Source organism: Lissotriton helveticus, chromosome 7 (assembly GCF_964261635.1).
Source record: "Lissotriton helveticus chromosome 7, aLisHel1.1, whole genome shotgun sequence".
Lineage (NCBI taxonomy): Eukaryota > Metazoa > Chordata > Amphibia > Caudata > Salamandridae > Lissotriton > Lissotriton helveticus.
The window spans coordinates 126,927,697-126,952,364 of NC_136068.1; the positions used below are offsets into that span (position 1 = coordinate 126,927,697).

The 24,668-nt window shown below is 45.9% G+C and overlaps 1 protein-coding gene across 1 annotated transcript in view; it reads left to right on the plus strand.

Moving 5' to 3' along the window:
* ARFRP1 (ARF related protein 1) overlaps window positions 1-24,668 on the plus strand; it is a 62,770-nt gene that overhangs the window by 26,173 nt on the left and 11,929 nt on the right. Inside the window, exons 3-6 of the mRNA XM_078651685.1 lie at window positions 7,112-7,199; window positions 8,713-8,795; window positions 17,386-17,467; window positions 17,866-17,936. Coding sequence (XP_078507811.1) covers window positions 7,112-7,199; window positions 8,713-8,795; window positions 17,386-17,467; window positions 17,866-17,936 — 324 coding nt within the window. The remainder of the gene's footprint in view (window positions 1-7,111; window positions 7,200-8,712; window positions 8,796-17,385; window positions 17,468-17,865; window positions 17,937-24,668) is intronic.

Here is a 24,668-nt window from a genome sequence, read left to right on the forward strand (position 1 = left end):
GAGTGCAGAGTGCAGAGTAGTGAGTGCAGAGTAGTGAGTGCAGAGTGCAGAGTAGTGAGTGCAGAGTAGTGAGTGCAGAGTGCAGAGTAGTGAGTGCAGAGTAGTGAGTGCAGAGTAGTGAGTGCAGAGTAGTGAGTGCAGAGTAGTGAGTGCAGAGTGCAGAGTAGTGAGTGCAGTGTAGGTATGTGCAGTGCAGGTGAGTGCAGAGTGCAGAGTAGTGAGGTGAGTGCAGTGCAGTGCAGGTGAGTGCAGTGCAGTGCAGATGAGTGCAGTGCAGGTGAGTGCAGTGCAGTGCAGGTGAGTGGAGTGCAGGTGAGTGCAGTGCAGGTGAGTGCAGTGCAGTGCAGGTGAGTGCAGTGCCGTGCAGGTGAGTGCAGTGCAGGTGAGTGCAGGTGAGTGCAGTGCAGGTGAGTGCAGTGCAGGTGAGTGCAGTGCAGGTGAGTGCAGTGCAGTGCAGGTGAGTGCAGTGCAGGTGAGTGCAGTGCAGTGCAGTGCAGATGAGTGCAGTGCAGTGCAGATGAGTGCAGTGCAGTGCAGGTGAGTGCAGTGCAGGTGAGTGCAGTGCAGGTGAGTGCAGTGCAGGTGAGTGCAGTGCAGGTGAGTGCAGTGGAGTGCAGGTGAGTGCAGTGCAGGTGAGTGCAGTGCAGGTGAGTGCAGGTGAGTGCAGTGCAGTGGAGTGCAGTGCAGGTGAGTGCAGTGCAGGTGAGTGCAGTGCAGATGAGTGCAGTGCAGATGAGTGCAGTGCAGGTGAGTGCAGTGCAGTGCAGGTGAGTGCAGTGCAGTGCAGATGAGTGCAGTGCAGATGAGTGCAGTGCAGGTGAGTGCAGGTGAGTGCAGTGCAGGTGAGTGCAGTGCAGGTGAGTGCAGTGCTATTTCTTGGTTCTCTAACTCCACTCTGTTGATTCGTAACAAACTGATATTCAGCACATTTCACAGTCTCGCTTTTGCTTCTCATAAATACAATAAGATTATTTTAAGCAATGTCTACCCTTCTTTTGGTTCTGTGCCTATTATGCTTCGGACTATAGAGTTTTAGAAAGTGTGGTGGAAGATTCCATGATATCAGTGGTGTGCACAGTGCAGAGTGAGTGTGCAGAGTGCAGAGTAGTGAGTGCAGAGTAGTGAGTGCAGAGTAGTGAGTGCAGAGTAGTGAGTAGTGAGTGCAGAGTAGTGAGTAGTGAGTAGTGAGTGCAGAGTAGTGAGTAGTGAGTGCGCAGAGTAGTGAGTGCGCAGAGTAATGAGTGCGCAGAGTAGTGAGTGCAGAGTGCAGAGTAGTGAGTGCAGAGTAGTGAGTAGTGAGTGCAGAGTAGTGAGTAGTGAGTGCAGAGTAGTGAGTAGTGAGTGCAGAGTAGTGAGTGCAGAGTAGTGAGTGCAGAGTAGTGAGTGCAGAGTAGTGAGTGCAGAGTAGTGAGTGCAGAGTGCAGAGTAGTGAGTGCAGAGTAGTGAGTGCAGAGTAGTGAGTGCAGAGTAGTGAGTGCAGAGTAGTGAGTGCAGAGTAGTGAGTGCGCAGAGTAGTGAGTGCGCAGAGTAGTGAGTGCAGAGTGCAGAGTAGTGAGTAGTGAGTGCAGAGTAGTGAGTAGTGAGTGCAGAGTAGTGAGTGCAGAGTAGTGAGTGCAGAGTAGTGAGTGCAGAGTAGTGAGTGCAGAGTAGTGAGTGCGCAGAGTAGTGAGTGCAGAGTGCAGAGTAGTGAGTGCAGAGTGCAGAGTAGTGAGTGCAGAGTGCAGAGTAGTGAGTGCAGAGTGCAGAGTAGTGAGTGCAGAGTAGTGAGTAGTGAGTGCAGAGTAGTGAGTAGTGAGTGCAGAGTAGTGAGTGCAGAGTAGTGAGTGCAGAGTGCAGAGTAGTGAGTGCAGAGTAGTGAGTAGTGAGTGCAGAGTAGTGAGTGCAGAGTAGTGAGTGCAGAGTAGTGAGTGCAGAGTGCAGAGTAGTGAGTGCGCAGAGTAGTGAGTGCAGAGTGCAGAGTAGTGAGTGCAGAGTGCAGAGTAGTGAGTGCAGAGTGCAGAGTAGTGAGTGCAGAGTAGTGAGTAGTGAGTGCAGAGTAGTGAGTAGTGAGTGCAGAGTAGTGAGTGCAGAGTGCAGAGTAGTGAGTGCAGAGTGCAGAGTAGTGAGTGCAGAGTAGTGAGTGCAGAGTGCAGAGTAGTGAGTGCAGAGTAGTGAGTGCAGAGTGCAGAGTAGTGAGTGCAGAGTAGTGAGTGCAGAGTAGTGAGTGCAGAGTAGTGAGTGCAGAGTGCAGAGTAGTGAGTGCAGTGTAGGTATGTGCAGTGCAGGTGAGTGCAGAGTGCAGAGTAGTGAGGTGAGTGCAGTGCAGTGCAGGTGAGTGCAGTGCAGTGCAGTGCAGATGAGTGCAGTGCAGGTGAGTGCAGTGCAGTGCAGGTGAGTGGAGTGCAGGTGAGTGCAGTGCAGGTGAGTGCAGTGCAGTGCAGGTGAGTGCAGTGCCGTGCAGGTGAGTGCAGTGCAGGTGAGTGCAGGTGAGTGCAGTGCAGGTGAGTGCAGTGCAGGTGAGTGCAGTGCAGGTGAGTGCAGTGCAGTGCAGGTGAGTGCAGTGCAGGTGAGTGCAGTGCAGTGCAGTGCAGATGAGTGGAGTGCAGTGCAGGTGAGTGCAGTGCAGGTGAGTGCAGTGCAGGTGAGTGCAGTGGAGTGCAGGTGAGTGCAGTGCAGGTGAGTGCAGTGCAGGTGAGTGCAGTGCAGGTGAGTGCAGTGCAGTGGAGTGCAGTGCAGTGGAGTGCAGTGCAGGTGAGTGCAGTGCAGATGAGTGCAGTGCAGATGAGTGCAGTGCAGGTGAGTGCAGTGCAGTGCAGGTGAGTGCAGTGCAGTGCAGATGAGTGCAGTGCAGATGAGTGCAGTGCAGGTGAGTGCAGTGCAGGTGAGTGCAGTGCAGGTGAGTGCAGTGCAGGTGAGTGCAGTGCAGTGCAGGTGAGTGCGGTGCAGTGCAGTGCAGGTGAGTGCAGTGCAGGTGAGTGCAGTGCAGGTGAGTGCAGTGCAGGTGAGTGCAGTGCAGTGCAGGTGAGCGCAGTGCAAGTGAGTGCAGTGCAGTGCAGGTGAGTGCAGTGCAGGTGAGTGCAGTGCAGATGAGTGCAGTGCAGGTGAGTGCAGTGCAGTGCAGGTGAGTGCAGTGCAGTGCAGATGAGTGCAGTACAGATGAGTGCAGTGCAGGTGAGTGCAGGTGAGTGCAGTGCAGGTGAGTGCAGTGCAGGTGAGTGCAGTGCAGTGCAGGTGAGTGCGGTGCAGTGCAGTGCAGGTGAGTGCAGTGCAGGTGAGTGCAGTGCAGTGCAGGTGAGTGCAGTGCAGGTGAGTGCAGTGCAGGTGAGTGCAGTGCAGTGCAGGTGAGTGCAGTGCAGGTGAGTGCAGTGCAGGCGAGTGCAGTGCAGGCGAGTGCAGTGCAGGCGAGTGCAGTGCAGTGCAGGCGAGTGCAGTGCAGGCGAGTGCAGTGCAGGTGAGTGCAGTGCAGTGCAGGTGAGTGCAGTGCAGGTGAGTGCAGTGCAGGTGAGTGCAGTGCAGTGCAGGTGAGTGCAGTGCAGGTGAGTGCAGTGCAGGTGAGTGGAGTGCAGTGCAGGTGAGTGGAGTGCAGTGCAGGTGAGTGCAGTGCAGGTGAGTGCAGTGCAGGTGAGTGCAGTGCAGGTGAGTGCAGTGCAGGTGAGTGCAGTGCAGTGCAGGTGAGTGCAGTGCAGTGCAGGTGAGTGCAATGCAGTGCAGGTGAGTGCAATGCAGTGCAGGTGAGTGCAGTGCAGGTGAGTGCAGTGCAGGTGAGTGCAGTGCAGGTGAGTGCAGTGCAGGTGAGTGCAGTGCAGTGTAGTGCAGTGCAGGTGAGTGTAGTGCAGTGCAGGTGAGTGTAGTGCAGTGCAGGTGAGTGTAGTGCAGTGCAGGTGAGTGCTGTGCAGTGCAGGTGAGTGCTGTGCAGTGCAGGTGAATGCTGTGCAGTGCAGGTGAGTGCTGTGCAGTGCAGGTGAGTGCAGTGCAGGTGAGTGCAGTGCAGGTGAGTGCAGTGCAGGTGAGTGCAGTGCAGGTGAGTGCAGTGCAGTGCAGGTGAGTGCAGTGCAGTGCAGGTGAGTGCAGTGCAGTGCAGGTGAGTGCAGTGCAGGTGAGTGCAGTGCAGGTGAGTGCAGTGCAGGTGAGTGCAGTGAAGTGCAGGCGAGTGCAGTGCAGGCGAGTGCAGGTGAGTGCAGTGCAGGTGAGTGCAGTGCAGGTGAGTGCAGTGCAGGTGAGTGCAGTGCAGGTGAGTGCAGTGCAGGTGAGTGCAGTGCAGGTGAGTGCAGTGCAGGTGAGTGCATGAGTGCAGTGCAGGTGAGTGCAGTGCAGGTGAGTGCAGTGCAGGTGAGTGCAGTGCAGTGCAGGTGAGTACAGTGCAGTGCAGGTGAGTACAGTGCAGTGCAGGTGAGTACAGTGCAGTGCAGGTGAGTGCAGTTGAGTGCAGTGCAGTGCAGGTGAGTGCAGTTGAGTGCAGTGCAGGTGAGTGCACCGCAGTGCTGGTGAGTGCAGTGCAGGTGAGTGCAGTGCAGGTGAGTGCAGTGCAGGTGAGTGCAGTGCAGGTTAGTGCAGGTGAGTGCAGTGCAGGTGAGTGCAGTGCAGGTGAGTGCAGTGCAGGTGAGTGCAGTGCAGGTGAGTGCAGTGCAGTGCAGGTGAGTGCAGTGCAGGTGAGTGCAGTGCAGTGCAGGTGAGTGCAGTGCAGGTGAGTGCAGTGCAGTGCAGGTGAGTGCGGTGCAGTGCAGTGCAGGTGAGTGCAGTGCAGGTGAGTGCAGTGCAGTGCAGGTGAGGGCAGTGCAGTGCAGGTGAGTGCAGTGCAGATGAGTGCAGTGCAGTGCAGGTGAGTGCAGTGCAGGTGAGTGCAGTGCAGTGCAGGTGAGTGCAGTGCAGATGAGTGCAGTGCAGGTGAGTGCAGTGCAGATGAGTGCAGTGCAGATGAGTGCAGTGCAGGTGAGTGCAGTGCGGTGCAGGTGAGTGCAGTGCAGGTGAGTGCAGTGCAGGTGAGTGCAGTGCAGGTGAGTGCAGTGCAGTGCAGGTGAGTGCAGTGCAGGTGAGTGCAGTGCAGTGCAGGTGAGTGCAGTGCAGGTGAGTGCAGTGCAGTGCAGGCGAGTGCAGTGCAGGCGAGTGCAGTGCAGGCGAGTGCAGTGCAGGTGAGTGCAGTGCAGGTGAGTGCAGTGCAGTGCAGGTGAGTGCAGTGCAGTGCAGGTGAGTGCAGTGCAGGTGAGTGCAGTGCAGGTGAGTGCAGTGCAGGTGAGTGGAGTGCAGTGCAGGTGAGTGGAGTGCAGTGCAGGTGAGTGGAGTGCAGTGCAGGTGAGTGGAGTGCAGTGCAGGTGAGTGCAGTGCAGGTGAGTGCAGTGCAGGTGAGTGCAGTGCAGGTGAGTGCAGTGCAGGTGAGTGCAGTGCAGTGCAGGTGAGTGCAGGTGAGTGCAGTGCAATGCAGTGCAGGTGAGTGCAATGCAGTGCAGGTGAGTGCAATGCAGTGCAGGTGAGTGCAGTGCAGGTGAGTGCAGTGCAGGTGAGTGCAGTGCAGTGTAGTGCAGTGCAGGTGAGTGCAGTGCAGTGCAGGTGAGTGCTGTGCAGTGCAGGTGAGTGCTGTGCAGTGCAGGTGAGTGCTGTGCAGTGCAGGTGAGTGCTGTGCAGTGCAGGTGAGTGCTGTGCAGTGCAGGTGAGTGCTGTGCAGTGCAGGTGAGTGCAGTGCAGGTGAGTGCAGTGCAGGTGAGTGCAGTGCAGGTGAGTGCAGTGCAGTGCAGGTGAGTGCAGTGCAGGTGAGTGCAGTGCAGGTGAGTGCAGTGCAGGTGAGTGCAGTGCAGGTGAGTGCAGTGCAGGTGAGTGCAGTGCAGTGCAGGCGAGTGCAGTGCAGGTGAGTGCAGGTGAGTGCAGTGCAGGTGAGTGCAGTGCAGGTGAGTGCAGTGCAGTGCAGGTGAGTGCAGTGCAGGTGAGTGCAGTGCAGGTGAGTGCAGGTGAGGGCAGTGCAGGTGAGGGCAGTGCAGGTGAGTGCAGTGCAGGTGAGTGCAGTGCAGTGCAGGTGAGTGCAGGTGAGTGCAGTGCAGGTTAGTGCAGGTGAGTGCAGTGCAGGTGAGTGCAGTGCAGGTGAGTGCAGTGCAGTGCAGGTGAGTGCAGTGCAGGTGAGTGCAGTGCAGTGCAGGTGAGTACAGTGCAGTGCAGGTGAGTGCAGTGTAGGTGAGTGCAGTTGAGTGCAGTGCAGTGCAGGTGAGTGCAGTTGAGTGCAGTGCAGGTGAGTGCACCGCAGTGCTGGTGAGTGCAGTGCTGGTGAGTGCAGTGCAGTGCAGGTGAGTGCAGTGCAGGTGAGTGCAGTGCAGGTGAGTGCAGTGCAGGTTAGTGCAGGTGAGTGCAGTGCAGGTGAGTGCAGTGCAGGTGAGTGCAGGTGAGTGCAGTGCAGGTGAGTGCAGTGCAGTGCAGGTGAGTGCAGTGCAGGTGAGTGCAGTGCAGGTGAGTGCAGTGCAGGTGAGTACAGTGCAGTGCAGGTGAGTGCAGTGCAGGTGAGTGCAGTTGAGTGCAGTGCAGTGCAGGTGAGTGCAGTTGAGTGCAGTGCAGGTGAGTGCACCGCAGTGCTGGTGAGTGCAGTTGAGTGCAGTGCAGGTGAGTGCAGTTGAGTGCAGAGTGGTGTGTATTGACAATGTAAATGACAATGCCATTTATTTATGATTTAAAGAAAAAAAAAATGTCATGAGCAATGCCAATAGCTCTACCTTTAATGATGCCGAGACCATTGCATTGTAAATGCTTGTTGGTCTGTGCAGTCTGCAAGAACCCAGAGACCCAGATACACGTGCCTGCTCTCAGACTTCGGCTGTCTGCTTTGTTCTCATGGAAAAAAAGATGACTGGAAATGATTTTGACATAAAGGACATTCACAAATTTATAAGTGTGGTAGTCTGTCTCCATGTCCTTCTTTCTGTCCCTTGTCAGAAAACATATGTATTGATTAATGTGGCTGCAATTACAATATATTCTCTTTAGCATCTTCTGGCCGATTTATCTGAACCTGTGCTAATATTTATACTTAGATGTATGTCATAGCTCATGAGTGATCTGAAAGAACAGCCATTGGGTAGTGTTTGAAAACGTATATGCTGCTTAAACCACCTTATCTTTGTGATCATTTTCTGAAGTCTTTCCTTTCTCCCCTCAGACGTTTCTGGAGCAGACAAAAACACGATTTAATCGCAACTATAAGGGGATGAGTTTATCCAAAATCACTACCACCGTTGGGCTAAACAGTAAGTGTTTGAAAACATTCTGAAGGCCTCAGAGAGTTGACTAAGTTGTACTGATGAACGCATCGTTCTATAACTCGAAGACGTAAAGTGAAAGACTCAGTACGGCAGTTCATTGGGGCCTTTTTTCAGTTTTCTCAAGTACTGAAATACCAGCTTGGCTGTTAGGTGCAAATGAGTCTGCTTGTTGTAGCCCACATTTCTGAGCATAGTAGGCTTCGAATGCTTCAGTATGTATAGAGAATTTTGACTGTGGGTTTCTACTATGCAGACGACTGCTTCATGTGTTAGGTCAGTTGACCTAGCTGTATGTGGGTTCCTATTGGTGGAATCCCAGTGCATCTTCTGTCTCAGAAGAGGTGCGCTGACAGGGTTGTGTGTGGTTTATAGTACTGGAAACTCCGAGGATGCCTTGTGACAAAAATTCTTGAAAATGCAGAAATGTTGCTTGAACTGCTGTCCGAGATGGCAGTCTGTTTGGTCTCCACTCTTATTAATTATTAAACATAGATGCATTTTCCACTTCACTTGCTGTATTTACTGACCTCTGGTGTGATTTATGTTTTCTTCCCTAGTGTTATTGGTTTTACAAGGTCTTCTCAGCCGAGAAGTTATTGCTACTCTAATTGTCTCCTGGCCTGTGTTCTGATAAGACAAAAACCAATGTGTCTTAATAGGCAGGGTGGAATCACTAACAAATTGTGCTTTACACTGGATTTTAATGATCACTATATGATCCTGAACTTGTTAGCTGTTAATTTCCATCCAAACATTTTGTATTTTTTTCCTGTTCCACTACTACACTTTTCTCTCTTCACAGCGTGAATCGCTGTAATGCTGAACCAACTTTAGGCATCTTATATTAATAAGTGCATTTATATTTTGCAATCAAATCTCAGATCTGGGAATTTGTTTTTAATGCGAATAACTGATTTCCTTGATTACATTGACATGCTCTCTATTTTATGCAGGCCGTAACCTTTAAGTATCATAGAAACAAACATAGGGACCACTCTGTTTTGCATATAGTGTAAGTGAAGCAAGGATTCAAGATGTGCTGTGTCCCATTGATAGCATATGTAGGATATGCAACATGTTGGATTCCACTGCATTAATAAAGCTTTATATTGGTCAAGTAACTATGGGGGATGGTTTTCAGTAATGATGTAGAAGAAAAGAGTTGTCTACTCCATGGTTTAAAATATCAAGGGTCAGATTTGACGGTCACTATCAGTCCTCTTTTGTATCAGTTTATTGGAAGACCAAGTATTTTTGTGGACGACTGGAATGAAAAGGAGCAAAGCTGCAAGTTAGGGCTTATATATGGCTTTGGCGGTTAGGTCTTTCTGGTAATTTAGTAGGAAAAGTTTATTCATGTTAGAAAGGAGGTGATTTGTGAAAATACGTTTATCTGCATTTTATGTCCTTTCTTTTCACTAATGTCTATTAAAGCAGTAGTATGTTTGTGGTACCATCTGCTGCTCTTGTTAAAGTTTTTTATTCTTTTGTCTTTCAGTTGGCACAATTGACATGGGCAAAGCAAGACTCATGTTTTGGGATCTGGGAGGGCAAGAAGAGCTGCAATCCCTTTGGGATAAGGTGAGACTGCCAATAACTCAAAATAAGTTAAATGCATAATTGAAGAAATTGTAACTTTAGGTATGCTATATCTGCTAGCTAGTGCCAAACCTTATAAGTGTGTGGGTAGGCTCACCCCCCATTCTGTCTCTAAGACAGATATTCGATTTGTGTATCAGAGAGAGCTGTGTATTGGAGCCTGAAAAAAGTGATTACTAGGCCACTTTTGAACAAATCTCATTATAACTAGGGGACCGAGCAATTTTTGGCAAGTTATTACAATCTCTTTTATCCAAGAGTATGCATAATGTCAAAGATCTCTAATGTTCTCCAAGAGCGTGTGATTGTTTCAGTACCAATATAGTCTGTTTTACTCCTCAAATGGAGCTAACTGCTTTGCTGAGAGTAACGCAAAAAACATTTAGTCTCATTTGACCAATCTGCTGTGTTTGACACCTTGAACCACCACAATTCTTTTTTAGTAGGTCCAGTGCTGTGGCTAGAGTCAGGGCATCAATGTGTACACATTCTGACTGGGTGTAGTAGTTTTAGAGCCAATCAATGTTGATGTTTGGAGTCCACCAGGTTATGCTGACAGAAACCACATTTGGTTATTTGGGCCTGATTTAGATCTCAGCAGATGGGTTACTCCGTCACAACGGTGACGGATATCCCGTCTGCCGAAATATAAATCCTATAGGACATAATAAGATTTATATTGTGGCGGACGGGACATCCGTCACCATTGTGATTGACTAACCCGTCCGCCGAGATCTAAATAAGGCCCTTCATTTTTAGAAAAAAAATCTGACACCTTTTTCTCTTGTCTTGAGGCTTAATGTACCCTGCTTTGCATTTTCTTTTATTTTCCTGATATGTATATAGTCTGAAATACTTGTGTATGGTGGTATTGTACATTACACTGATCTATTGGCTTACTCTGTGCGATACAAATGATTGATATAAATAGATTGCTGTTAATCTGTGCTGGACAGACCTTTTAATCAACTGGACATGTACCCGATGGATCGAATTCCGGTTATGAAAGGTCGGGGCATCTCATGGTGCCTGCGCCACTTTTGCCAGCTCTCTGAGGTTAATTGCAGCAGGCACTTGAAGGCTTCAAGAGAGAAAGAGGGGTAGAAGAGAGAGAGGAAACAAGTAGAGAGAGAGAATGGATAAATGGAAAACGAGAGAGATTCTGTGAGTAGATGAAGGGAGAGGGTCTGGTGTTTAGTTTCCCAGTCTAGCCTTGCTGTTAATAGCTTCCAGTTTCAGGATGTTACATGATTGTCCCTGGCGTCCACCTAATATTTTCTATCACTACTTCAAGGTCAAATCCATGCTGTTTAGGTCGTTTGTCTTCATAATCTTTTAAACTGCATGTTGGGACTTTTTCAGGAGGCTATCAAGAGAGAAGAGATTGTAATACCTCCATTTCCTGTTTACAGAAGGGATTTCCTAGTCCTCTTGTAGCCTTTTAACAATGATAATAAAATGAACAAATTCTGTGGTGGAGGCTCTGGTGTGGCAAACGGAGGCCTCCTTTCTGGTCTTTTGTTCTTATTGATTTCCAACTCTCTTGCCTTCTGAAAAGTAATTGGGGTTATTCTCATTGAGTGTTATCTGCAAGACTGGAAAAAGTAGTGGACCTATGGTTGCAAGTCCATTCAAAAGAGAAACAAAAAAGTGATGTCTCGGATGCTTGAATTACCCTCAGGCACTGTTAGTTAATCTGGATTTTATTCCATGCTAGAATTGTGCTTAAGTTCAAGGCCTAGGATGCAGAAACCAGTTTTGGGTTGCATGTATTTCTGTTCTGAGTAGCAATGGCTTGGTAGATCAGGCTGGACTGGTATAATAGAACAAGACCAATACTTATAGTTGGTCCTTTTCTGGAGTGATTTACTGGATTCGAATACAGCCCACATTAATTACCAGTGGCTGATATTATTTCATTCATGCCACTTTTAGGTTTTTCTCCATAGATCTGAATAAGGCTCACAGATAGATGTGTGATTTTTACCTCCTTTATCTATGGCTGTAATGATTCATTGTAATCCTACTGGTGAAGAGTTAATTGGATAAATTGTGTCACGAAGGCAATTGAGTGTAGTGAGTGGTTAGCTCCTGTGGTTGAGGCGCACAATCCATCTGGTGAGATCTGGTTGTCTATTGACCAGAGAGCATTGAATAAGTGTGTGATAATTGATCACTTTTATTACCAAATATTGCTGAGATGGTGGCGTATCTTGGAAAACACCAAGTTCATTACCTCCTTAGATCTAGCTGCTGCTTATCACCAAAATAGCATGGAAACAAATTGGTTAGTACAGCCACAGAGCTGGAATAGGAAAGGAAGATTTGGGTAACTAAATTGGTTAGTACAGCCACAGAGCTGGAATAGGAAAGGAAGATTTGGGTAACTGAAAGGAAAGACCAGTCCTTACCATAGCAAAAGCCTGCCTCAGTGGGCCAAACTGGGACACATAAAAGGAGGGGCAGTGCTCAATGTGTTTTGGGTGATGATGATCCATAGAGAAAGAACAAGGGGCATGTATTCCCATTCATAAAACAAATAAAACCACAGTTTAGTTAAAGGGCAGTTTAATGTATGTTCAGTGGGTGATTTGTACTCGAATCGACTCGGATTGCATCCTGTTCAAAGCTCAAGGCTTTCTTTGTCCTCATGCAAATTGTCACACTGAAAGACCAGGCTGAAATGCATGCATTCTTCCACTTGTGCCAATGTTTTTTTTTCTTTGTCCCGACCTTACCACACACAAGTGTAATCCCACAACATATTAAGTAATCATGCAGTATGAGGTGATGCAGCTTCTTTATCAAAAGTGGTATGGCTGTGTCACTCACCAGCATGAAGTGCTACAGCTCTGAATTACCAGCATGAGATGTGGGTGCATTAGTGGACACTATCAGGCACTTAAGATCTGGTTTGCCAGAATTGGGCACAGTTTGGCTATTTGTACACCATGAAGTGCAGGGGGTAGAGTGTAGATCATCATACTGTGCGAGGTACTGCAGCAATGGCTTGGCAGAAAGGGTAGTGCTTCTGTGGGAATTCCACCTTTCCTGTATGGTCCCCACAGATGTTTCTCCTTTTTCTGGGTATTATTTTTGCTGGTTCGATGCCAACTGTGCTTTTATTGTGATGTCCACTATAAAATAAGTAAAAAACATGGATTGAAACCTACCCTGTGTAGCCAGACTGCTACAGTGTAAAACCAACGGTAGGACCTGCCAAAATAACTCCCTTTTAAATATTAGTATGTCACCCTTATGTTGGCCTTGTAGCCCACAAAACAGGGTGCATGGTATTTAAACGTGTAGAAAATGTATATTATACTGTTCCTACAGTATTTGCAAAAGGTTATGCTGTCCTCAGTGGACAAACAAGGGAAATTGTCAGCAACCTAAACATGTGGGTTCAGAGTTGGGGATCCATTTATTGGATTATATTGCCCTCACACACCCAACAGGATGTCATGCTTTATCATCTGGGCTGCTCCTTGTTTTGTCGGCGGTGCAATACCCAACAGGCTCCCTGTAGTAGGGGCACTTTGGAGGAGATCTTTTTCCAATAGCCGTGTGATGAAGTGGGGGTAAGGGGCCAGTACTGTGTAGATGTAGAACGTGGTTTGATAGTTTAAAATAGGGCTAGGAGTTTCTGCGAGAACAATTTTTAACTAGTAGGTCTCCTACCCCAACTAAAATGAAAAAATGTGGCGCTTGGCTAAGAATTATGTCTTAGGTTTAAGCGTCCTTATTGATGCAATGAGGTCAACATGTTTCTTGCTCAATGTAGAATTATACATGCGTTTCATCAGGGCCTATCGTGAGAACTATCTACGCTCGAGGGTTGGTGACATGGCAACATACTCACACTAATCAAAATAATACCCAACTGTGTACCTGTCGAGCCTGGAACTACCCAATGTTGTCGGTGAACCATGCATCAACAGTACCCGGTAGATCAGCCAAGAGGAGTTCCTCAAGTGCTAGACACGTTTATTGTGCTGTTGTCACGTTCTGGATCGACCTACCCACGTCTACCTGCTCCGGGAGGTAGACAGTTAGGTATTAGTTTGGTTGATGTGAGTATGTTGCCATGTCACCAACCCTAGAGTGTAGATAGTTCTCACATGATAGGTCCTGACGAATCGCATGTATAATTCTACATTGTGCAAGAAACATGTTTACCTCATTGCATCAATAAATACGCTTAAACCTAAGACATAATTCTTAGCCAAGCGCCACATTTTTTCATTTTAGTTAGGGTAGGAGACCTATTGGTTGAAAATTGTTCTCACAGGAACTCGTAGCCCTATTTTAAACTATCAAACCACGTTCTACATCTACACAGTACTGGCCCCTCACCCCCACTTCACCAGACGGCTAGTGGAAGAAGATTTCCGCCAAAGTGCCCCTACTACAGGAGGGAGCCCGTTGAGTCTTGCACTGCCGACCCAACGAGGAGCAGCCCAGATGATGAAGCATGACATCCTATTGGGTGTGTGAGGGCATTATAATCCAATAAATGGATCCCCAACGCTGAACCCACAAATTTAGGTTGGTGACAATTTCCCTTGTTTGTCCACTGAGGAACAGCATAACCTTTTGCAAATACGTTACCCGGAGCACTTATGCTGGACCTCTCTCTATGCTAAGAGAGGAGAAAGCCCCAGAGTCCCCCTTTTTTGTATATTAATATTCCTACAGTGACATGGCCTCAAAAGTTATTTTCACTATGGCAGGCCTAGCTGTCTTATGTAGAAGACCAGATGGCAGATAGAAATCAAAATAGTAATACTGCTACTTCAGGAAATGGACCATCCAGAAAAATGACACCTCTATATGTAATCGTTATTAAAACTCCAATTCGATGGTTGTCTGATTTTTTTTTTTTTTTTAATAAATATTAAGGAAAAGTAACTTTTAGAAAGTTACCCTTTAGCTGCTGAACTTTCAGAAGGCTAATTAGCGTTAACCTCTGCCATCTTCCAGCCTGTCCTTAGCCCTGCATGAGGTGTGTATAAGGTGTGAAATTCCTCCCAGAAGCAACCCTATGGGTTGAGTAAAATGGCCTGGCATGACTCCTTTGAGCTCTGCAGAATCTTCAGGGTGGGGGCAGTGGGCATACTGTTGACACCACAGTGTATACTACTGGGTAGCATTTCTATTTGAGCCACATGTAACACTTCAGCACACTTGAGAGAAAGAAAAAAGGATGCCAGGACAATTCTTGTGTATCCCCTGTATGGGTTCTGTAGGATGCTGCGTTTCTTACCAGACTTCTGTCTATTTGTGTGGTGTGTTATGGTTACAAAGCCTGCTTCAAACTGGATGTTACTGTTTGATGTGGAAGGACACAAGTGATTACAATAGAACCCTCTCCTAATCAACCTTAACCTTGTGAGTCCAAGTTTGGTGTGGCCATAGCCTTTCCTCATCTTGAAAATGCCCTGACACATGGCATTTTGAGCCTGTTTTAGTAAAGCAAACCAGAACCATTGAAAAAGTGGGTATGGTTGCCACTGGGAACTTTTACCCCTTTGTTTAGGGAGTGACCAGGAGTCATCCCCACCCACCAACTAGTGCCAGGCATAAATATGGCATCTCCAGGCATCCACCCACGAATAAACACTTTCTGGACTTTGGAGGATCTGAAAAGGACTGGACTTGCTGTCTGTGACCTGTGCTGATTACCCGAAGGACTGGCCTGCTCCATTGTGTACCCAGGACAAAGAAGTGGGCTCCAAGGTTCAGTTGGCTGACCTCCTGTGTGGCTACAGGGCACAACAAGCTTCATGTGGCCTTTTTCCTAAAGTGTCCAGCTGTCCAGTGGCTACTGGACAGAACTGGACCTTGGTGTTGGCTCTTCCTGATACTCAGAGAGGCTCCAAGTGCCCTCTTCCCAGAGGTCCTGCAGGCCCTAGAAGTGTACTCCTGTGGTTGTTTTGCCACCAGAACATAGTTTGGAAACATACAAATAAATTGCTCCAGAGCCTCAGCGTTACCCACTGCGAAAGTAACCGAGTGGCAATACCATAGATTCAGAGTGAATTTCGGCTTTGTCCCACCGGTAGAGCTCTCCAAAGTCACTTTCCACTTTGGGACGCAGACGTTTTTTCAAGCAAAAATTGTAAAGCTCTAGAGAATCAGAGGGACTAACATGCTTCCAGTATCTAACCTGCGGTTCAATGGCAGCAACTACAGTTTCAGCTTCGACACATACAGATAGGATTATCAACTGTGTCAAAGTCCATTTCTGAATTAGAACTTGGAATTTATTTTTTTACTTGGACTTCCATACTTTTCACCAGGCTCAATCCACTTGTTGTATCTGACAAGGGCTCCATCGCAGTTTGCCACAAACCACGACTAGGTCCCGGTATACCTTGACCATTTACTGTCATTGGCGCTTTGCACTTTGTGGCGCTATTTCTATGTAAAACTTTTTTTTAAATATCTCCAGTTTCCCTTATTTGATTTTTTTTCATTTTCATGTCACTTTGTTTATTACATTTTACTCTATTCTATTTCAGTTTGGGATTTTTTGTTTGTGGTAGTTTTGACAAGTTAACACTCTGCTCTGTGCCATAGCTACCAGTGTGTTTAGCTCAAATTCATTTAGTGACTTGGAGGATTCACCCTGACAAGAGTTATGATTATTCTTAGAGGTGGGTGTTGCCTGAGGTGAGTGTCTGAACATTACTAAAACATTATTCTAAAATTTCACTTTTGGCGACCATACTGGTCGAAACTAAAAACAGTCCCCATTCACAGTGCAAAATTTGAAATGCTCCTGTCGCACATCCTGAAAACTAAGGAAGTGAGTAACACATCAAACATGACTGTTCTATTCTCTTTACCGAAAAGTTCAAATAACTCAGTAAAGCAGAGCACACCCTGTCATATCCGCCTCAATAAATGCATTAGCCTCTGCTACAGTTTTCACAGGGGTAGTCCGCAGATCATAACTTATATTGCATTCGTAAATCAGTGAGTCGTGGGCAGGTACACATAATTTGAATCACCATTTGCCTGCCCAATTTACAGAGCTGGCAGTTTTCATATTCAGGTTAATACCGTACCATGAGGTCATAAACTAATAAATACTATGTAGATTTTGGCAGTTCATAAACCATAGTTGAACATGTGGATGAAAAGGATCTATACATTATTTCTGAGCTCCAATCATAGTTTACATCAAATTTAATGATTGGGTGACAGTTAAGACAAGCTACCTGTTCACAGGCAACTGAAAATCCAGTAATTTAAAATTGTTTTTCAAAGGTTTGTACCAGAGGTTCCGAGAAGTTGTCTCACCTCCCAATTATTATTGAAACCTATTTGATTTCTAGGGCTTCTACATGGTCACAATAGAAATCCTTTCACGAAGAATTATGTAGTCTATCAGCAAAAAGCTTTTTCCAACTGTAGCTGATATAGTAATGCATAGTGCACCTGCAACCGCTGACAATTTGGTTCAGTCTCTTTCCTGTGGGTTTCAGTGACAAGTTGAAAACTTCTCCCAAATAGGCATAACTTTTAACCACCTTAAATTTTTCTTCCATTAATAGACCATAGAAAGTTGCATTTCTTCTTCCCAAACTTAAGATCTTAGTCTCATTCAGATTGGCAGTCAAGCTGACATTAAAGACCATGTGCTGGTTGATCTCATTTCACCAAGTCAACAGTGCCCATCATTATCCTGAAACAAAAATTACATAACCTAGGGTGAAGGAGTTGTAAAAACTCTCTTGACAAGGTAAGTTATAGAGGTCAAGGGCTATAACGCAACCTTGTTTTTGGACCTTATTTGGTTCCATTTTATTGCTATATGTATCTAAATGCACTATTTGTAGGAGTGTTAATAAGCCTGTGTCCAGGCCTATCCCCAGTTACCTTCCCCATAAATGGTGGTGACAGGTCTTATTAAAGGCTACCGAATAGCTGACATAAGTATACGTGTATACATGTATATGACTTGGGGCAAACCAATTTGATTATCAATAGACCTGGAATTTTTCCAAAAGTTTTGTTGTTTCTGTAAAATTTGCACATCCAGTTTATCAATTCCAGCAAGTGAGACGAATATGGTGGGCATTGATTTTGCTTTCAGTTTCCAATGGGGCAGTTATTCTCTAACTGGCTGAATCAAGTTTCAAACACTTTTTGTGGATTGGATCCAGATGACTTACTGACTCGGAGTTTAGAATCTTACAAGTAAGTTCTGGTTACTCCCCAAAACACCAGCAACACTTTATAGGCTCAGAAATCAGGACCAGCCTGTAATAATACTATTGTAGACCACTAGGTCCCAACGCTCTCAAAGATGTAGCCAGTCTGTTGACTTTATTCTTCATGTCAAGGAACAGTTCCTACAATAATGACTAATGGTGACATTGAACATCTCCTTTCATCCATGGTATTCTCCAAACTGTGCCACACAATGTATTAATGTGAGCCTTCCAATGCCCCTCTTGTATCAGACGATAGAAGACTGCGATATACTTAACCTTTTCAACCAAGAGACTGCCAGTGATTGGCAGCAAATATGTTGTTCCTTAATGTTGTTCTTGCCTTTCAGTATTATGCTGAATCACATGGTGTGATTTACGTCATCGACTCGACGGATGAGGATCGTCTGTCTGAATCTAAGAGAGCGTTTGGTGAGCCAGCACTTCTGTTTTGTGTGTCTGAGTAATGTGCACGGGATGCAGTAGGGTTAACTTATGTTTCTGTGTGTGCGCTTCTGAAGATGGTCCCATCGTGAAAGTGGACGTGTGGTCCAGTGGTTGAATTCCCAAATTCGAAAACAAGGAGTTCTAATTTTATTCACCAAGTTCTTCACTTGAGTATTATTCGGTGATCCTGATCAAATTCATGTAACTCTCTGTGATTCCTTTCTTTTCTCTGCCAAATGTGTGGCTACTTGCAAACTGACTAAATGGCATACACCAGCACAGCCTATGGAAGTGGATTGCTCTGTGTAACTTACAGGTGATTAAGTTTGGAAATTTGCATCTTTCAATGCTTCTCATTTACGTACTGTCTTTTTCTCCCACAGAGAAAATGATTTCAAGTGACGTGTTGGAGGGTGTTCCCATTCTGGTTCTTGCAAACAAACAGGATGTGGAGGTAAGGATTGTTTTTTGCATTTCTGCTCCTCTGTTTCATGATACTTTGAGGTGCCTGTTCCATGGTGGGACAGGCATGGATGAAACCCTTTTGGGGCAGAACTTTACTGTTTGAGGGAGAGTGGCCCTTGGTGAGAAGACAAAGCATGAAGTCCTGGAGGTCTGTGACCTCTTCAAGCAGGAAGCCTTTTTGATTTATCCTTAAGTGACCACTTGGTGATTCCTAAAGATTTTTTAAACTATTCCTGACCTAAAAAGTGGGCAATGGGCAGATTTGTTTCAATTTGATTCTCCAGTGACCTTTTATTGTTAATGACCAGTACCTCGATTTCCTTGTATTACAAGTGCTGAACTAGATCCAGAAATATTGTCAGTCCTAGCGAGTGACGAGTGCAGCGATGGACTGGGCAAGTTTGGTTTTGGAGTCGCTCATCTTCACCAGAAGTAGCACAGTTGGTCCACATTAGGAACCACGGGCCAATTTTATCAGTTCCTTTTTCTGTGCCTTTACAGATGCAGGATCCTGGCCCTCTAAGTATTCTTTGTTTTCTTTCTTCAGGGTTTTCAATTTTTTTTGTGCATATTTTGGGCTTGACCTACACATTGTTTCTCCTTAAATCCTAAGTTTTAGAACCATGTGCAGAGTTCTGAAAACATGTCTATTATGGGCCCACACTGAAAGTGCTGTGGTAAATTTCTTGTGGTTTCCTTGTGCGATTAATGCTCAAAAGCGTATGATAAGGCCTTTGATAATAGGAAGCTCAAGTTGATGTAGATGAGGACATCTACAAAATCATGCTTCCCTTCCAGAAACAGTTCTCCTACTGGCACCACCACAAATGAATTCAAAGTAAAAATGCTCTATCTCCTTTTCGCATAGAGAGGAGACACAGAAAGTCCAGGTAGAAGGCTGATTCCTCTTCACAGCTAGTGCCCATCCTCAAGGCTGTTTCACATGTGATATTTCCTTTGACAAGTGCATTTTATTGAGGCCTTGCAGAAGACCATGATGGTGATTTTAATTGGTAATCCCTCTGGCATGAATGTTGGTGCTGCTGCACATCCATCTACACAGTTAGCTCTCCCACCTCTGTTGCGGCTCCTCCTTTCATACCTACCCACTACAGTAAAATCGATCTTTGTTTCTCAGAACGTCCGCATTATGGTTACGATAGATTGGCATCCTTTGTAATGGGTTTGAAGATAATCTGAGGCCAACACGTCCTGTGTATATTATCGAGTTAGTCTACTTTTTTCGTAGGAGACCTTCATTCACTTTTTCGACCATCTACCCCACGCACACACAAACACAATAAAACAATACATTTATTTCTGCAGGAAGGTATCCTAGAGAGAGGAACCAAATCGGCAACCATTCTGGGTTTCTACTCCAGATGTTTTTTGTTCCCAAGATATTGTATGGTTTTGATCTGGTCATAGATATCTGATACCGCAACAAGTTTCTCAAAATACGAGAAGTTCAAGGTGATCACACCGTTTCAGATCCTGCAAGCCATTCATGTGCAAGACATGATGTTGTCTCTCGATTTGCTGGATACGTTTTCTCAATAACTTATTTTGAACCGCATAGGGTACCCAAAATATACTGATGAAGAATGCTTGCTAGGAGTTTGTAGGTTTGCAGTTGTCACGTGTTGAGTCCTCAGAGTCTTCACAAAGTAAATGGCAGTGGTGCTGTCCACCGTTACAAGCAGACAACCCTCAGCAACAACTCTCAAGACTGCAAATAGTGATGAACGATGCAGCGAGGCTGATTTTTGGAAAATCTAGAAGTACGCATGCCTCTCCTCTTCTATGCCAATTACATTGGCTCCCTATTAGGCAGAGGATTTTATTCAAAGGTCTGTGCATCGCGCATAAGGCAGTCTATGGCAATGCTCCTAGTTATATTAAAGCCAGGCTGGTGCAGTACATTCCTAGAAGGACCCTGCGCTCGTCTGAGGACACTCTTCTGGTTAGCCCTCGCTACCGCATGACTACCTTAGGTGGACGTGCTTTTTCAACTACCCTACCGGCAGCTTGGAATAAACTACCACTCTGCCTATGGAAGGAACCGACTCTACTGCCTTTTAGGCGAATGTTAAAAACGGTACTCTTCCGAGAAGCGTGGAGTTTGATATAATTTGGTTACCTGTTCTCTGTAATGATCAGTCTTTTCAAGTACAAGCGCTTAGAGACCAACCGGTGATGATACGCTATATAAATTGAATAAATAAATAAATAAGAATGTATTCCTACCTAGCTGACTGCTTGATAAAGGTGCCCTTGGGGGTTATCCCCAACTGGGCGAAATCATCCCCTATTTTCTTTCAACATCTGCTATATATTGGACAGTACTGGGCAGCGAGGACCTCGGAACATGTTTGTGGGAAAGAGGATGGGCCACTTTCACCAACTGTGTCCAATATTTATTTTTGGTGCAACTGGGTCAGTTTTCTAGCTCCTGGGACTGCATTTTCCTTGTTCCTTGTGAGACATTGCAAATGAAACAATTACAGTGAGTTCAATAATAATAGAATAAATTCTGTAGTTCGATCAAGGGCAGAGTGCTTCTCCCTCTGTCTGACTCTGACGATATTAGTTGTCCTCCATCTTTCAAGGGAGAGCAATTTGCCCCTCTGTGGCTTCAAGTGAAGTAACACGAGACGTTCTGTTACTAGGCTGGCGAGGCTCATCTAAGCGACATGGAAAAAATTGCTCTACGCTTCCCACATGAAAAGATGCTAGACATCAACTTCCTTAGATTTTAGAAAAATGCACCAAACATTGAGTGCTTTCTTACCCTAGATTCAGAACAAGCAAGAAGGTGTGCAGACATCACAGCAGCAGTGTTTTATGTTGATAGACGATGAGACGTAGATTCCAAATCCATGCAAATAGACAGTGGACTTTTGTTCTTGGGCTGCAGACTGAGGAGTTGGTCTGACACCAGTTTCTTTGGTGGGGGAACAGGAGATAAAAACAGACTATCAGAGCATGCTGTCAGGCAAGGCAAGAAGTAGACCACATTTTTAAGGTATGGAGATATTGTTGAAATAGATCTGTTTGCAACATGACTACGTGAAGAGTTTACGCGTGCAGATTACTTATAGTTATGTGTGCAGAGTTCCAAACCCCAACTGCGAAGTCTCTGCATATGTGAGTATACATTTTAGTATTAAATTGAGAAGGACACAGGAAAGTGGCTTAAAGGGGCAGATTTACTATAAAAGGGACAGGATTAGGTAGCAGTAAGTGGAGTTAGAGAGGGGTTTTGGGAGAGACGTCACCCACCCACACAAGAGTAAGCCCTTTATGGCACGGAATAGCGACATGTAACTTATACTTTTTTAGTAAATGTGGACTCTGAGTTTCTAAATACAGAAAAGTAGTACATTTACTCAAAGGTGTAAGTTACCTTTGTGAGTCAGGCCATAGGAGTCTTTGAATATGTTTACGTTTTTGTCAGAAGTTTTATCCCTGGAATTTCTTAAAGAATTCATTTTCATTTAGAGTGAAAAAGCAGCGTAGTGCTCTTTATTCTTGCCTGCCTGATAAAGAAGTTCACTTTTTCTAGAGTGTAGCCTGAGGTTCGTGTCTCCAGGGCGCACCAAGAGGCCTGTCCTTGCATCGACACTGGTGTAAGGCCCTGGGTGGCAATGGGTTCTCGAACGAAGTTCATTTGTAGGATGCCAATAAGAACTACAAATATCAGGCCTCTGTTGGAGTTGTGTTTAGAGCCTGCGCGGGGTTGTGTCCTTTACATTACAAGTGAGCCCCTTTCATGTGCAGGCTCCTTATAGCCACAGCGTATGCATACACTGGTGCCAAAGCAATGGTAAGTCATCACTAAGGGCTTGATGTAGGTAAAGTACATTTACCGATTTTAAAATACCGAATTTTACCGATTCTGTATTTTAGAATCTGTAAATGCTATGTAGGTAATTACTCGGTAAGTATTACCGAATCGGTGCGATTCGGTATTTACCGAATCGGTAAATACCGATTCGGTAATTCCCATTCATTCCTATGGGCCTACAGGCCCATAGGAATGAATAGGAATTACCGAATCGGTATTTACCGGTTCGGTAAAAGGGGGAAAACATTCAAGGGTGGCAGGGTGTCACTTTGACACCCTGTTGCACCCCTGAATTGTGCATGGGTGCACATGTGGCACACATACATGCCTTAAGGGCATGTATGTCTGCCACATGGCACTGTTATTAAATGGAAAAAATTGCTTTTTTTAGTGTTTTCATAATTTACCACCAACTTGTAGTTGGTGGTAAATAACGAATCCTTACAGATGAAAAGCACAAATAGCGATTCGGTAAATTACCGAATCTGAAATGTAGCCACCTAGGGCCAGATGTAGGTAGGACTTATTTACCGATTTTTTAATTACCGAATTTTACCGATTCGGTAATTAAAAATCGGTAAATAAGAAGGGGGGACATGTAGGAACATCCAGATGTTCCTTTTACCGAATCGGTAAAAATCTGTATTTACCGATTCGGTAAATACCGACCGGTAATGCCCATTCATTCCTATGGGCTTTGCAGCCCATAGGAATGAATGGGCATTACCGATTCGGTATTTACCGAATCGGTAAATACCGAATTCCACAAGGGTGCAGGGGGTGTCACTTTGACACCCTCTGGCACCCCCAAAAGAGGCTCGGGTGCCATGTGGCAGGCATACCTGCCCTAAGGGCAGGTCTGCCTGTCATATGGCACAGGTGTGCATGCACACATGTGCATGCACACCGGAATCGGTATTTTACCATCAAATATATTTGATGGTAAAATACAGATTCGGTAAGGGTTGTGGGACTCAGAAGAGTCCCACCTACATATCAAATTAAACGAATAGGTAAAAATACCGATTCGGTATTTTACAGATTCGGTAAATTTACCGATCGGTAAATTTACCGAATCTGTAAAATATGTGGCCCTACATACCATTCCTGCAATACCGGTCGGTAACGGCCGAAAATACCGATTTTCGGCTGTTACCGGCCGACCTACATCCGGCCCTAACATCCCAAATGCCTAATACCGGTCGGTAACGGCCGAAATTCGGTAATTTCGGCCGTTACCGACTGTTAGGGTTCCTACATCTGGCCCTAAGTGCTTGTGCCTGCAGCCTTTCAGCGCTACTGGGGATACGGTAGCTAAGGTTGCCACCTTTCATGGGAACAATCCTGTCCACTTGTTTACGTTTTACCATACTAGAGCTAGTAGGTGAAAAGAATTTGTGGGAAAATATATGGGCACTTATGAGGGTTTGTCCCCTGGCTCATTTTTTACCTGCGTAGCCTGCATGGCAGTAAAACATTTTAAAAAATGTGAAAAGGAGCGAAATACGCTATTTTTACAGTTTTTAAATAGAACCTAAAATAGGAAACACGTGAATAAATTACTTTAAAGGTTGAGAGCAGAATAAATTATTTCTTAACAATTAGTAAAGCGAACAGAGACGTGTTAAAAAATAATACTGTCATTATTGGCAATAAAGCGACCTCAGACTCTAGCCCAACTGCGGCTTCTGTGGAGGACGTCGGCGTAAACGCCCCTCTCGGAGTAAAGTCTGTCCGTACCAATAGAACTAGCAAAAGCTGACCTTTCTTGGGGATTGAAACCAATTTGTCTTAGTGTGTTTTTAGAAATGTTTCACCAGCCGACTATGACATTACCACTAGGCGGCAGCATTGCACCGCAGATTATGCCGAGCATTGATAGCGGCCTGCAAGATGTCCCAGCGGTAGAAATGATTCCTCGACTTCCCTCTGCAAGCCTCTGGCCCTCTCTTTTCACCTGCTCAAGAGGGAGCAGGCCTGGGCATCCACGGAGGAATGCAGATTCTTCGGGTTCCAAGAGGATTCATTGTTTGTGCCAATTAAATGGAAAAGCCCCAAAAACTGCGGCGGAGTTTGCTTTTCTTCTATTTTTTATAAGAAAAAAAACAGTTGACTAGTGAGATTTCCAAAATCCTACCCGCAGGAAAGGTAATCTGCTCCTGTGGTTCTAGAGCCACGTGTTTTGTCAAATATTCCCGCGTCTGAACTCGGCTTGGGCAGTTTCTCAGAAACAATGTTCTGCGTTCTCTCTCAGGAACGAGGTTGGTGTGGCCATTAGGTCCGGTTACAGACAATGTAATAACACAATAATATCCACAATAATAATAATAACATACACACACAGAGGAGCTTTGGGATCCGCCCCCTGCGCCCATTGGTTGGTTTGGATCATCCCGATCAACCATAGGTGCAGAGACTGCCATTCACAGTTATTCTCCTATCAAAGGAGTGTTTCGGCCTTGCTTTTAGTCCGGCATGGTGAGCAAAAAAACGATGGATTTAGGCCCAGATCTTTGTACTGGGGTGAATGTATGACATTGTTCTACATTCTGTCCATCACCTGTTGTTTTTGCATTTGCTTTTAGTTATGGCAGCAGTTTGGGTGGGGGGGTGAGCCCCCTCTAGAGCTGTGTGTCTGTCTCGGCCTTGGCTCGAAGTTCTCTAGGACTCACGGGCCAAAAAAGAGCCACCTTCATAATCAAAATACAGAAACCCAGTAGCGGTGGCATCTCTGCTGCACACAAGAGGGCTGCACAGTCTGTGTGTCTGCAACACTGGCAAGGCTGTGTGCGTCCTGCAACACTGGAAAGGCTGTGTGTGTCCTGCAACACTGGCAAGGCTGTGTGTGTGTCTGCAACACTGGCAAGGCTGTGT